This window comes from Bipolaris victoriae, assembly GCF_000527765.1.
Source record: "Bipolaris victoriae FI3 unplaced genomic scaffold scaffold_6, whole genome shotgun sequence".
Taxonomy (NCBI): Eukaryota; Fungi; Ascomycota; class Dothideomycetes; order Pleosporales; family Pleosporaceae; genus Bipolaris; species Bipolaris victoriae.
In genome coordinates, this window is record NW_014575386.1 from 355,814 (window position 1) to 370,068 (window position 14,255).

Below are 14,255 nucleotides of genomic sequence, written 5' to 3' on the forward strand. Positions count from 1 at the left end.
CATGTGTAAAGCGCATACAGGGTTGTGATACATACACGAACGCATGATAAACCCTCAATATCGATGCATGGAGTCCTGGGCCTCCATGTACGCTTGTATTACTAAAATCGAACACACTTCTCTATCAATACCTGATCTCGACTTCCAGCAAAGCATTCCTAATTTTGCAGATACCTACCTTCTAGTGCGGCCCCGGATAATCGACAACAGCGATCTTCCTCTAAGAAGAAAAAAATCTATAACACTTCGATGACCAAGAAAGAAAGAAAAACACCTGCGAAACAAGGAAAGCCAGCTTCCCATCTCAGAACGAACGGCTACTAAATCTTCAAGTTTGACAAACAAAACACAAGCACCCAGGTCAGCCAGGGCACATAGCAATACAAAATCATGCGAAGAAACCGAGACCAACGTCGTTGCAGAATCCTTTTTTTACTCCGGTACATTCTCTCATCTCATCCCATACCCCACCACTCCATATCGAACCCCACCAAAATTTCAAAAGAGTACTGCAAATTTTGTCTCTAACCGATGATATGATGATCCCCTCCCAACTCGATCGTGTTGCCACTCTATTGCCCAAACTTCACTGCAACACCAACTTATCCCGTTCAGACACATTGCACGAATCAAGATGGAGAGAAGAATGAAAAAAAAACAAAGTTGAGTCAGTAAGATACACGCACGAAAAGAACACTTCGAAACGAACATTGAAACATCAAACAAACCGTGGGGGGATGCAACTTGTTGGTTTCTCCCCCAACTCAATCCATGGCAACTCAGGGGTGCTATACACTTGTTCATTCGTAGACTCACTACACAGCAGTCAGAAGACGCATCATGCACCCCACATCTCAACTCCCCAAAAGACGCTTCAAAAAGAAAAGAACAAGTAGAAAAGAATCAATCAAAACCTTTGTGCAAAAAGCCAGTCCTTAAAAAGGGCCGTTCATCGAAATTAAGTATTTACAAAATAAGGTAAATAAAATAAACGAGCGTAAGTTCTTCTCTCTTTCTATATATATCCAAAAAAAAAACTTGTTCTACATCAACCATATCTCACATGTAACCCTCCTCCTGGTCTCATCCCTTGAAAATTTACAACACCATCACCACAGCCCCGACAATCGCACCAACCAAACCCCCAGCAGCAATCTTATTCGCCGAACCCGTAAACTGCGGGGGCGCAACCGCCGTTCCAGTGCCATTAGTCTGAGGCAGCGGGATCGCACCAGTGGGGGCTGTAGGCATGGGTACACCAGGCGCAGACCTAGTATCAATCGCGAGGCGAGCAGATGAAGAAGCGCGAAGGACAGAGGACAACATGCTCTTTGCGCTCTCGATGGGTACGGCGTCGAAGGTCGAGGTGATGGTGGCTGGGGGCGCGGTGGTAGCAGGAGGGGCAGAGGCACCAGGAGGAGGTGCGGTGACGGTTACGTATGCAGTTCCGCAGTCGCATGGCTCTTCTTTGTCTGCGCCGCTGCCTGAGCCTGCCTCGCCGCTCGCAGCGGGGGCGTCGACGCCGGCTTCAAGGGGGGGCTGAGTGCCGTTTACGGGCTTGGTGATGGGGGTGGCGTTGATGGGGGCGCCGTCTTTGTTGCCGGCGTCGAGGACCTTGATGGATTGGAAGCTACCGGTTTTATCGGTCCATTCGTACTCTTTGCCGGGAGAGTAGTTGATAACTTTAACGCTCTTGACCGTCATGGTGAAGGGGGCGTTCTCGTAGGTGACATTGCCGCCGGCCCATTGGCGGGTTCCTTCATCTTTGGAGTCGCCGCCGGGCCAGTTGCCGAGGCGGACGTTGCAGGGGGTTTGGGGGAAGTTCTTGCCGCCGTTTGCGTCGGCGAAGTTGAGGGTGCGGATGGGCTTGTCGTCGATGATCCAGGTTAGGGCTGATGAGGTCCAGTTTAGAGCGTATTTGTGGAACTCTTTCTGGTTGTTGGCCACATCGGCTTCGATCATGCGGTCGTAGGTCGTTGTGTTACCCTGGTGGTTTTGTTAGTTTTTTCTTTTTCTTTTTCTGCAACATGCATAGTTTCAGTTGCATTTCGTTGGGATAAATTTACCTTGCCAAAGTAGTTCATCTGCACACGGCTGTCGACGCCTCCAATCCATTCCCAGTCGACCTCATCCAAGTCGTTGGACTGGAGAACGATAGATGAAACGATGCCGGTGCCAGGAGCGGCCTTCATGACAACCTCGACGTAACCGAAATGTAGATATCCTTCAGAGCCAATAGTGGGCGCATCGCCCTTCTTGGCCACGGTAAACTCGGCTCCCTCAGGCCCATAGGTAAGGTCACCTGCAGTCTGCTTCCAGCCCTTGATAGCATCCTTGCCAGCAGTGAAGTCGGTCTCCCAGGTCTGAGGCATGGCAGGGTCGTTGGGGCAAGTCTTTTCCATAGGGTTGCAGTCCGTGAAGGTTTGAGCAGAGGCCAAAGCGGCCAACACGCTCGCGGTGGAGTAAGTTGAGAAGCGCATTTCTGATATAGATAGAGATTTGGAATATCGGGTTTTCGGTAAAGAATGTAAGGCGTTGGGGTTTCGCAGCGAACGTGATCTTCACAGAAGAATCACTTGAAAGGCAAGAAAGGAGAGTTTGAGCAAGGTCGCCCTGCGTCCAAAGGAAAGCGGTTGAAGAGAATGTGTGAATGACCAAAAAAACAGGTCGAAGAATGGCGCACGAAGAAAAGACAAGGGAAGAGAATTGTAAGAAAGACAAACAGCATGGAGGAAGATCCGACCATAAAAGTCGCGAGATTGTACACGACGCAATCCCCTTGCCCAGGCATTAGTCGTCAGCCAGTCAGGCCATGCAGCCACTGGCACCCATTCATGCAGTCTCCCGATTCATCGCTGTGTAGATCTGAGTGGCCAGGCGTGACCCTGAGCCGCACTCCTGATGTGTTTCACGAGCCGTGGGGTGGATACTAGGCTGTGTCAGAAGTGCCAACCACCCGCCGCAGTCGTAGCGGCATCTCCGGCTCAGCCTATCGGACTTCAGATGTACCTGGCTAATGTTTCTGCCTCTAGGCCACCTTACTCCTTTCCGCTACCAGTCTTTTGTCCTCTGGCACAACTATACGCGTGCGACCGACGGCGTGGCAAGCGATGCGGCGGTGCGGTGGAGATTGGGAGGCGAGGGGCCACGGAAGCTGAACCGGATTTTCCTTCCTTCCTTCGAGAATGTGCATCTGGATGCACGTAGTATAATGCTGCGCCGTGGATGCATCTCGTCTGACCGTGTGCACAACAGACACAAACTGCGCCACATTTGCTCCTCGGAGTGTCATGCTAAACGACGCGCATCCGCTCTTCCCTTCGTGCGCGATCATCTTGGTTATGAGATCATACCTCCCTACCCCTCTGAATGGGTGACGCAGTGATCAGCTGCCCTGAAGATCGCTTCTTTGTTTGTAAGGGAAGATTTTCGGATAGGCAGCCCTAGCGCTTGGGTGTTGGCTGTTGCGTTGCCAAAAGAGCCGCCCGCCGTTGCCAAGATGTGTGGCTATGTCAATCTGCTGATGGTGTTGAGCGGCTATGTATGCCAGCATCCCTGGACACTTTAGACCGGTATAGAGTACGTGTGCAAGCTTGTTTCTGTGGCGAGGCCAGTGGTTCGCAAAGGTTGTTTGGACCTGTCATCTTACTGTGGTGAGGCAGGTGTGGTGTGCTCGACATACCTGAGTTGCGTAAGTACACGTGTGACCGTATGAAGCTAGGGCATTACCACATGGAGCATCAAACGGCTTTAAACGCTATATTTGCCCAGGCTTACTTGCAGCATCGCGCAGCCGTTGTGAGATTAAATTAGACTACGCATAATCCGATCCCAGGAGGCCTTGTTTTGCAAGAGAATTTCTACAATAATAGATGCTTGGGTGCCACGTACTTTGTCTATCCGTATCGAACTGTTATTACCCAATCATTACCCAATGTGCATGATTAGGCCCTTCTCTCACGGCTTTGTACGTACGCGAGATAGAGTAGTATATTTGCCTCTGCCTTTTGTTACTTGCCTCGGCCTCTAGATCCGGAATTCTATTGGTCGTGCATGTAGCCACGAGCCTCTCTTCTTACTGACGATCTAGCTTGTACTTGGAAACTCTAAGTATATACATACGTAGTACAAACAACCATGAACCCGGGAAATTAGCATATCCAGTTTGGCGGGTAACTTTTAGGAAACATTCGTTATGGTATGTTTCTGTGATTTTTCTTTGCGCTTTTGTTCCATATCATGTGGTTAGTATCAGTGTTGCAGATAGCGTCGCCACTCGTCGCACTGCGGATGACATACTTGGTTTCATCTGCCGATAGACTGACAGCACACGATTCGATGTTTACCTAACTCTCTACAACTAACAATAGCACATGCCTAGTCGGAGCCTTGAGAACCCCACAAGGCTTCTTGTTTCGCATAGTGATGCAGTCATGTGGCAATGCTATGCGAACGAAAGTACTGGATTGATTGTGGCGCTGACCGCTTTAGCCCCGCGGCCACCCCGCTATTCTGCCGACAACAATTATTGCTAGTGACGCAGGGCGGCGAATATTAATTTCTGTACACTCTCACACACACTTTTGTGCAATTTTCAGCCATGGCCGCCACAAACGGAGTCGAGCTGTCAGAACAGCAAGCGCAACCAGTTCAGAGCGTAGAAGAGCACCATGCAGACGAGCAAAACGAAGACGACGATATTGACGACTTGTTCGACGATGACGATGAAATTGTGCCAGAATTAATTTCAGGCGACCATGGCGACTTCACAAAGGCCTACAATCGCCAGCGAAAACTGAATGATGCCAACATACCAGACGACCACAAACCCAAGACGAACCCTCAAAAGCCGTCAGCAAATACAAACGCTTCCATCGATGATCAGGTTGCCTCACTCGCGAAGCATGCAAGCAAAATCCGGCTTACTGGGCGAATGACGGGAGCATCTGGTGGCAATGCAAGGGACAAGGACAAGGCAGATCGCGCCACGACTGAGCAGGTGTTGGATCGAAGGACGCAAATGATCCTGTTGCAACTGATCAACCGCGGCGTCATTTCCGAACTTCACGGTGTCATTTCCACCGGCAAAGAAGCAAACGTCTACCATGCCATGTCAGAGCCGTCGGAGGATGGCGCGCCCCCTGTCCATCGCGCTGTAAAGGTCTATAAGACCTCCATTCTTGTCTTCAAGGATCGCGCAAAGTATGTCGAGGGTGAGTTTAGGTTCAGACAAGGATACAATAAGAGCAACAACCGCGCCATGGTGAGAATGTGGGCAGACAAGGAGCGCAGAAATTTGGCCAGAATACATGATGCGGGTATTCCCTCACCCGAGGCATATGCGCTACGGAACCACGTTCTGGTCATGGGCTTCGTAGGTGACCGAAAGGGCAAGGCCGCACCACGACTAAAAGACGTACGCTTCGAGGGCTTGACCGCCGAGGAGGAAGATGCGAAGTGGACCAGCTTGTATGTCCAAATGATGGCCTATGTCCGTATACTCTACCAGACATGTCGCCTTGTTCACGCCGATCTGAGCGAGTACAATATCCTGTACCACGAGGGCAAGCAGTGGATGATTGACGTGTCGCAAGCCGTTGAGCACGATCACCCACGCTCCCTCGAGTTTCTACGCATGGACCTGAAGAACTTGTCTGATTTCTTCCGGTCACGCAACGTCGAGACTCTCAGTGAGCGCAAAGCATACGCATTTGTTACCGGTGCATCGGGCGCAAAAGATATGAAGGAGGTATCAAAGATTGAAGACACAATCCGCGAACTGCTCAACACACGACCTTTGACTGAGGAAGAAAAGAAAAAGGAAGACGAGGATGATGAGGTTTTCCGCAACCAGTACATCCCACAGACCCTCGACCAGGTCTACGACATTGAGCGTGATGCTGAGCTGGTCAACGCCGGCGCTGGTTCCGATCTGCCGTACCAGGCTCTTCTGGCCGATAAGGTCGTCAATAACGCATCTGATGGGTCGCATACGGATGCTGAGACAGACGATGGAAGCTCAGACACGTCTGAGGTTGATCAAAGTATCTTTGAAAAGGGCCCCAGCCGTGGCAAGAAGCATCTTGATCACGATGAGAAGGTAGCGCATAAGAAGGCCATTAAAGAAGAGAAGCGTGAGAAGCGGAAAGAAAAGATGCCCAAGCATATGAAGAAGAAGCTTGTAAGCTCTGGCAGCCGGAAGAAGTGAGTTTGAGTCGCACTTGAAAGGGCTTACGGCGTTATATTTTGACGCATTTCAACGTTGCGAATGTTGCGCACCAAAAAGAGACTGTCTAGCTTCAGAGGTCGTACAGTTCACCATGTCCGCATTTTCTCATAGAAGCCAAGTCTTCTCTACAACATGTTCTTCCTCCACGCGCGTGTGCCCAATCTCTCAATATCCGGTACTTCGACTGGACCACGAACGTCATCATCCTCCAACGCCTCTACCACTGCTTCACCAACAAGATCGGCTTTCAAAGGCTTTATACCCCCTGCACCCATCAACCACGTCAATCGACCTCCGACTGCGCTGTTGATCATGCTTGCGACACCACCAGCCGCCGCAATAGGAAGCGTAAAAGTCCGACTGCTATCGTACATGAAGGGCGCCCGAATGAAAATCGATCGCATAGTGGGGAATGTTGTGGAAATCAGAGACTCGGCCTCGCGTTTCGTAGTGATGTAGCGTGCAGGCAGAATCGGTGTACCAGCGGCCGCAGAAATGTAAACGAAATTCGGTACTTTGCGTGTCGATGCTTCTTGAGCTAGGGAGACAGCTGTTTTTTGTTGTCATCTTAGTTGATTTCTCATATATACCACAAAATAAAAGCATTGTAGACTTTCAAAAAAGAACCTCAGAATCTCGCTTACCTGTATCTCTGTTCATAACTTCATACGTCAACTGCCCATCCTTCTCCTGCGGCTCCAACTTCTCGCCCTGTTTTCGTGCTAGCGGATTCTGTGTTCCAGCCTTTGTACGGCTAAAGGCTCGTTGCAGTCCTTTTATCGGGCTCTCGCGGCCGCTGATGACACCTTTGTAGTCGGCTTCGAGCAGGATGCCCATGCTGTGTATGACGGCGTCTGCGCCTTCGAGGTGCTGCGTGTACGATGCTGGGTCCAGTATGTCGCCTTTTTGCCATGAGATCTTTTCGGCCCAGTCCGGGGGGTTCGGAGAGGAAGAGACAGAGGACCAGTGGGGGATGCCGGAGCGGCTGGGGAAGGTTAGGGATATGTGGAAGGGGGAATGTGGATTTGGGGGAGAGGGGGTGGTTACGATATCGAGGTTACGGACCAGCCTCTGTGGGCGGCGGCTTTGCATATTCGACTTCCTGTATCGATGTGTTAGTTTGTCGTTGGAAGATTTTGCTGTATACTTTGTGGGAAGTAAATAATTGGGGATTGCTGGTCAATTGCGCACCTAAGAATCCGTTACCACCACACACGACGAGCTTTCTTTTTGCTGCTGCTGTGGAAGCCATTGGTGCAATCGTACTTCACGCCGAATTACGCAGGGTTATGAACTGTATAAAATTGGCGGTTGGTGAAGAGTAGCTTCGTATTGTGGAAGTCTGAAGGTCTGGAAGCGTTGGTGTTTGTGGTGGAGATGCGTGATCGGAAGCTTCTAGTGCTGATGTCACTCGGGTTCGCGTGAGTCGCGTAGGGCTGAGCAGGGGTGTGCGGAGGTGCTGGGGACCTCCGCGACCTGCGGGTGGACGCGTCTACGTTGGTATTGCTTTACATACTTGAAGACTAAAACAATTTCTTATCCATAGAGACTTGTTGAGTAGGGTGTTTAATTTTCGATGGACATAATGGCCACCGCGTTTTATCATGGTCTTTCACGTACCACAATTCGTGTCGTCATGATCTTGTGATACTAGTGCCAAAAGCACCCTCTTCAATAGCTTCCAGCGCATTTAAGATCCTAAATGGCTTCTTTGCGTTTCATTTACTACATCACATCCACTGCTCTGTTTCCATTTGTAACGAAAGAATGATGGCATTACGCAACTTGTTCAAAAACGATCTCGTCCTCGTCAGTACTAACCTCGCGGTGGTAGCTGGCGTCGCGACACTGCTAGGTAACACAGCATTGCGTTCATAAACCTTAGACCTGCTGTTCAGATACTAAAAGAGTGCCCTAGGATCTAGAGTTGAAAAGAAATTAGACCGCATGGAGGAAGAGCAGGAGGCAAGGCTTGACGAGATCGAGGGGACGATACGTGGGCATGTTGGACTGATTGAGGATTCGCTGGATAGAATTGAAGGAAAGCCAAATGCTGGAAAACAGGACAAATTGTATAATCAGAGGACGAGAGATACAAAGGGAGGTGAAGGTGGGAAGTGAGATAACCGCTGCGTCCGAGAGACCCGTTGTTTTGTGTGAGGATGTACGACTTTCTTCTTCCAGATTACTTGTGCTTTTAATTCCTCTTTCCTGTAGATTGCGAAGCATGACATCTCAGTTGTTTTAACTGTACTAATGGCTGGTCACGTGATACATGCTAAAACCATACTGCAGCGGGAATTCGCCAGCGATTGCCTATCTAACAATCAATTTACCTATAAAATGCTTAAACGGAGAAGGGTCAATAGTGTACCTAGTCATCCTAGGGTCATTTACCAAGAACACGTTTTTTTCTTTCAGGTCTCCTTTCGTCTCCTCCTAATCATAAGTGGTTTGTCTCGTAGCTCTATCACAATATTTCCAAATTCAACCACTTTGTATCTCGCCTCTATTCCCGTGACATCTCCTAGCATTTTGATATTGTGATTCTCGATCAGTATGGCAAGGGTGATCCTGAGTAGGTTATCCGCCTAGAATCTACCAAGACAGACAGATGATTGGGAAAGTGTCTTCTACGCTGCAGGAGGCGTGAGAGCTCCCGTTTGACATGATGACCGCAGCATTAATGACATCACAAGCTGCTACTTACTGGTATGGCATGCCTATATAGCCACATAGGTGTTGTTGGCCTTTCGGCCCATTTTCCAACCATGGAGCACTCAGTCTCCACTGAAATCTTGCCTTGAGATTCGTTCACGTCAACTATCACGTTAGCGATACATTGGGGCGAAATGTTGTCTTTGTTGTGGAGATCACATTGGTTGCGCTCACTAGGTATGACACATAGAAAATTCCATCTTGAGTAATTAAGCTACTCCTTGTACTGCTTAGGTAGGATCATATATTTCACAATTAAAATATTTAGTTTTATGAACATCAACTCAGCGAGCAAGAACTTTTAGCACTGTCCTTTATCTATTCAATAATTGTTGATGATTTTACCACTCCGTGTGGAGCTGTCGCGATGATCCTGGCTCGTGCATAGGGCTGGCCCGGTTCTCGCAGCGTCCATCCTACGTACCTGCAGCTCGATCTTTATTTACACACCTGCACACCATCCACTCAACAACTTAAATCGCTCGCTGCCTTGTTGTCGCATTCCCTCTACGATAATAATATTGGACTGCGGAGACACTCCGCAGACGTTCCCAACTGCGCGCATTAGGCCGCGCAGCGCAACAAATGCCCGCTCCCGCGTCGAACAAGCGCGTCAAGGTAAGCAACTTGCGCGTTGCTCCAAAAGCTATATAATGACCCCGAACAGAACAAACGGATAAGTAGAAATCTCAGTAAGCTACGGACCAACCCGAACATAGAATCGTACACTTACACTCTCAGTAATCGGCTCAGAAGCCTGGCAATTGCCCCCGGTAGGACACCCCGATCGTCCCAAGAATGTCCCCGACGACCACACGAAGCGCTGGACCGTCTATGTACGAGTTCCCGATGGCGACCCCGATATACGAGCGTGGCTCAACAAGGTTTCGTTCAAGATCTTCAACACGTACGAAAACCCACTGCGCATGGTCGAAAAACCACCGTTCGAGGTAACCGAGACGGGATGGGGAGGCTTCAACATCGACATAAGGTTGCACTTCCAGCCCATATCAGGAGAGAAGGCACAATACAGACAACACTTTTTGCAGCTGGAGAAGTATGGCGATGAGAAGATGCAAGCAGAGCAGGAACGGACAGGCTGCGTGCGTTCAGAATTCCTCGAAGTTGTGCAGTTCAACGAGCCCACCGAAGCGCTCTTTGATGCCCTCACCTCAGATGACCAGTGGAACTACCTCATACCACCTGGCAAGGGCGGCTCTAAGAAAGCATCCCTTGGCGCTAATGGAAGACTAAAGCGTGGGCTACCGAATGGAGAGAGGAGCGCACAACTACCAGAAAAGGGTGCAGACGACGTGCCTTTTAGTCAGGAACAAGAACAGGCCCTGCTGAATGACCTCAAGGCGAAGATAGCAGAGGTGGAAAAGCAACTGGAAAAAGAAGCAAAGAAGAAGGAAGAAGTCGAGGCTAAGCTCGGGGGGTTGCGGAAGGAGTTGGGACACGAAGCTGCTCAGCAAGCAGCGCAACAAGCCAGCGGAGACCGCAGCCGACGGAGATGATAACAGGAGACATGAGCATGGGAAAAGGGACATCCAGTCTTGCTCGACCGCAATCGTCAAGGATGCACATATATCAGTGGCCACAAGCCGGATGGCATATCTGACAATGGTGCGAGAATTGGAACATATCGCGGTGAAGCACAAGAAGAAAGAAGATAGAGAAACGCCCACACCGTAGCCACAAGTCATTGTTGGAGTCTTGCATTGGAGGTACTGCATGGCTGTCTAGATTCGGACTTGCAGCTGCTTGTAAGACGTGGAGCTATAGGTGTGTTGTAGGAGAAAACCAGCCAGGCATTGACATCTACCCGGCAGTCTTGACGGACGAAGTAGTGCGGGGCAGATAATGTGTTTGAAATCAAATATTGAATATTTGGTTACTTGTAAGCACGTGTGCATGAAGTTGCAGTTGGAGCTGCAATACACAGCTGTGTATTACATCATCCTAGTATATGTGCTATCTGTTGATTGTTGCCGTCCAATCACACGTCAAGGAGACTGATGGAAGCCCGAAGAACATGTGTAATAAGGCCAGCAGTTTCAGCTCGACTTTTGACAAAGCTTTTGCGCCTGAGTTAATGTTCATGTGCTCCCACTTCACAATCGGGGTTAGAGCAGACCGAGTTTGTAATACCGAACTGCTTACTTAGACAATTGATGCTGACATTACAGCTCGGGGGTGTGCTTGAAACCTCACGTTGTAAACCACAAGTTGATTTGTAAATTTTGTGGGCTCCAATCCACTTTTGGAAGTTATTCCTTGCCTCAAACATACGCACGAACGGTAGCGGGCAAGCGACGTCATGGATTCCTAAGCAATGCCCCTCGCAAAACGGCAGCTTTCCGCATGTATGTAGACGCATATAACCCCTCTTCGACGCGCTGCATTTAGCCTTTCTTCATGTCACTATTACGCCAGCTCTTCCCCTCGCAATTGAGATATACACTTCGCGCTTCCTCACGTGTACAGCGATCGCAATTCACTCCTATATCGCATTTCCACACCTCGAGACCGTTCCAGAGCATACTACCGGATATGGCGGACGATCAACCCAAGGGACTAATCGCCAACAAGGGCATTGAATTGCTCACTTGGGTATGGTAGTGCAGTTACCGCAAGCATAGCCTCACCGCTAACCAATTGTAGGGCACACCCAATGGCTGGAAAGCTAGCATTCTGCTTGAAGAGCTCAAAGAGGCCTACGGCAAGGAATACACTTGGCAGGGCATCAACATCAGCAAGAACACACAAAAGGAGCCTTGGTTCACTAAGCTAGGTCCTAATGGCCGAATCCCAGTCATTGTGGACCATGATCAAGGCGGTTTTGCTGTACAAGAGGGCCTCGGTAAGTATCTGCTAGGCGAATATGGCAGACACGGAGCGTGTAAATAGGATGCTAATGACTTGGGTTAGCCATCCTTTCATATCTGACGCGCCACTACGACCCCGAGCACAAGTTTAGCTTCAGCGACCCCCTCGACATCTCGCGCGCTGAGCAATGGATGGCGTGGCAGCACGGCGGCCTTGGTCCGATGCAAGGCCAGGCTAACCACTTCAACCGCTTTGCCAAAGAGCGCATCCCGTACGCTATGCAACGCTACACGGGCGAGACAGAGCGCCTGTTGGGTATCCTCGATTCGCACCTGGCCAACACCGATTACCTAGTAGGTAACAAATTCAGCATCGCGGACATTGCTAGCTTCGGTTGGTGCCATATGGCGCGCTTCTCAGGCATCGACCTTGAGATGTTCCCCAACTTGAAGAAATGGCTAGACAGGATACTTGCCCGACCCGCAGTGCAGAAGGGCCTTGCGATCCCGAGCAAGGGCACCTTCGGCAACGATGCGTACTTGCAGCGGTTGAAGGATGACAAGGAGTTTGCGGAGAAGGAGCAGCAACTTCAGGAACAGATCAAGGCCGCCAAGGAGCAGTATGGCTACAAGTACTCTAGCCCTTGAGGACACCGCAGCTAGCTGAAAGTCAATAATCAAAGTTCTTGTCAATTTGGCTATCATTCAAGAAGGGTGTGACGCGGAAATAGCTCATAGTGCACGTGCAGCAAAAGTGCGTTCTGGAAGAGGGGATCTTGGGTGTAAGCAGTCTGGATGGTCTAGACATTGAAGAACACAATATGGTACTCTAGAGCAAGTCCATCACACTGCTCCACACAGCAGTCCCAGCTCCTGAAACGAGCAAAAGATCCGAAACTTTGCGATTTGTGTTTCGCTCGGCGGAATCTCGAGCGTCGACAGCCAATCATGGCAGAAGCTACCCCTGCACTAGACACAGCACCAATCCGACGCCAACGACGTCAGCGATACATTCTCCAAGCGCCGTGCAACAAAACAGGGTCCTGTGGCCACACCGTCCTGTCCACTGCAACGGCCTGCCAACGAATGGTTGTGGGGACGTGTGGCATGCTACGGGGGCCACTTGACAATGAGTTTGCAAGAGAGAAATGATTGTCGCGACCGGTGTGACTGTTATATCTGTGACTTTGGACGCACTCATAGCTGTGAGACTGTCTGTTCATCCTTTTCCCCTCTGTATTAACAATTCATAATTCCTTCTTCTTCTCAAACTGCCGACTTTGATAGTCGGTACAGCGTTTCCTTCTCCTGAATATCCCGTCAGCCTGTCTAGGATCCCCCTTGCCTGCAAACCTTGTGGGCGCCGATACTTAGCCATCCTCCCACCCACGCCCTGCAGATCATAGCACGGAAATAGCCTAACTCATCAGGCCCTGGCAAAAAAGGGTCCCAAAAGACAACATCCCGCTCCAAGGCAAGCGATAAGCGACGTCATAGCCTGGGCTACCTTGTTTAAACCTTCCCCCTCCCGCCCACCCCCCACATCTGGTCGCAACATCCCCCGATCACCGATCCTGTTTGACTCTGTGAAGAGCGCGCAAACAGTACTACAAGAAAAAAGCCACTACGTTGTTTGGGCGTAGTTGCGTGAAAGAAAGAAAGAGAAGAAAAAAGGAATACCCACATCTATCACAAAGGAAAGCCAGCGGTGTGAATTGGTCATTGGAAGTAAAAACGCTGTATCTCCCATCGACCTTTACCACCTAGAAGGAGCATCCAACCACCCGCCTTCTCCACCACAGCAATCCTAACAAATATAAACTCGCCTTGAGCCCAACCATCCAAAACCCCCAATAACAACGAAAAGTAAGTCTTCTCCACCTACATCCTACCATCTGAGCCACGCTAACATGTTCCACCCAGTCTCACTATATTAAAAAAAAATGGCCTTCAAATTCCTTTCGAATAGCACTCTCCGGGGCGAAAAGGCCACCTTTAGAACCACCCTGCGCAGCACCTTTACCCCAGCCACGATCCTGCGCCTCATCCTTCGCCTCTTCCAATTCGTCATGGGTCTCACCGTCATCGGCATGTACGCCGTCGACCTCGACAACGCACGCAAGCAAGGCAAATACGTCGACTCCAAGTGGGTTTGGGCTACCCTCTGCGGCGCCCTCGGTGCCTTTGTCTCCCTCCTCTTCATGATCCCCTTTTTGGGGCGCATGGTGCTATTGTTTGCAGCGGACGTAGTGGTGTTTATTTGCTACATTGTGGCGTTTGGAATTTTCGGGAATATGTATATTGGGGAGGATGCGGAGGGAAATAAGGGCGTGCAGAGGATGAAGAACGGAGTGTGGGTCCTGCTGACGAATGTGGTGCTTTGGTTTATCTCGGCGGTTGTGGGTGCGGGATTGTTTTGGAGGGCGAGGAAGGCAAGGACGACGCATACCGGACGGGCCCCGCAGCACGTCTAGGTGTCC

At 50.2% G+C, this 14,255-nt stretch overlaps 7 protein-coding genes across 7 annotated transcripts; 5 read left to right on the plus strand and 2 right to left on the minus strand.

Moving 5' to 3' along the window:
- Positions 1-1,098: 1,098 nt before the first annotated feature.
- On the minus strand, positions 1,099-2,480 carry COCVIDRAFT_22697 (glycoside hydrolase family 16 protein; the record flags this gene model as incomplete). Its single annotated transcript, XM_014705794.1, has 2 exons — positions 1,099-1,986; positions 2,067-2,480. 2 exons carry the CDS (start codon positions 2,478-2,480, stop codon positions 1,099-1,101), a joined length of 1,302 nt encoding a protein of 433 aa, XP_014561280.1.
- Positions 2,481-4,600: 2,120 nt separating this feature from the next.
- Positions 4,601-6,208, plus strand: COCVIDRAFT_33747 (hypothetical protein; the record flags this gene model as incomplete). The annotated part of the gene is made up of 1 exon (XM_014705911.1): positions 4,601-6,208. The coding sequence occupies one exon, from the start codon at positions 4,601-4,603 to the stop codon at positions 6,206-6,208; it is 1,608 nt and encodes a 535-aa protein (XP_014561397.1).
- Positions 6,209-6,354: 146 nt separating this feature from the next.
- Positions 6,355-7,481, minus strand: COCVIDRAFT_33748 (hypothetical protein; the record flags this gene model as incomplete). The annotated part of the gene is made up of 4 exons (XM_014705912.1): positions 6,355-6,779; positions 6,874-7,214; positions 7,277-7,331; positions 7,421-7,481. The coding sequence occupies 4 exons, from the start codon at positions 7,479-7,481 to the stop codon at positions 6,355-6,357; spliced, it is 882 nt and encodes a 293-aa protein (XP_014561398.1).
- Positions 7,482-7,996: 515 nt separating this feature from the next.
- COCVIDRAFT_86745 (hypothetical protein) lies at positions 7,997-8,350 on the plus strand (the record flags this gene model as incomplete). Its single annotated transcript, XM_014705913.1, has 2 exons — positions 7,997-8,084; positions 8,148-8,350. The coding sequence occupies 2 exons, from the start codon at positions 7,997-7,999 to the stop codon at positions 8,348-8,350; spliced, it is 291 nt and encodes a 96-aa protein (XP_014561399.1).
- Positions 8,351-9,532: 1,182 nt separating this feature from the next.
- COCVIDRAFT_87046 (hypothetical protein) lies at positions 9,533-10,464 on the plus strand (the record flags this gene model as incomplete). Its single annotated transcript, XM_014705914.1, has 3 exons — positions 9,533-9,559; positions 9,615-9,639; positions 9,689-10,464. The coding sequence occupies 3 exons, from the start codon at positions 9,533-9,535 to the stop codon at positions 10,462-10,464; spliced, it is 828 nt and encodes a 275-aa protein (XP_014561400.1).
- A 1,036-nt stretch (positions 10,465-11,500) lies between these two features.
- Positions 11,501-12,423, plus strand: COCVIDRAFT_86762 (hypothetical protein; the record flags this gene model as incomplete). Its single annotated transcript, XM_014705915.1, has 3 exons — positions 11,501-11,560; positions 11,612-11,810; positions 11,879-12,423. The coding sequence occupies 3 exons, from the start codon at positions 11,501-11,503 to the stop codon at positions 12,421-12,423; spliced, it is 804 nt and encodes a 267-aa protein (XP_014561401.1).
- A 1,295-nt stretch (positions 12,424-13,718) lies between these two features.
- COCVIDRAFT_12128 (hypothetical protein) lies at positions 13,719-14,249 on the plus strand (the record flags this gene model as incomplete). Its single annotated transcript, XM_014705770.1, has 1 exon — positions 13,719-14,249. One exon carries the CDS (start codon positions 13,719-13,721, stop codon positions 14,247-14,249), a length of 531 nt encoding a protein of 176 aa, XP_014561256.1.
- Positions 14,250-14,255: the final 6 nt, after the last annotated feature.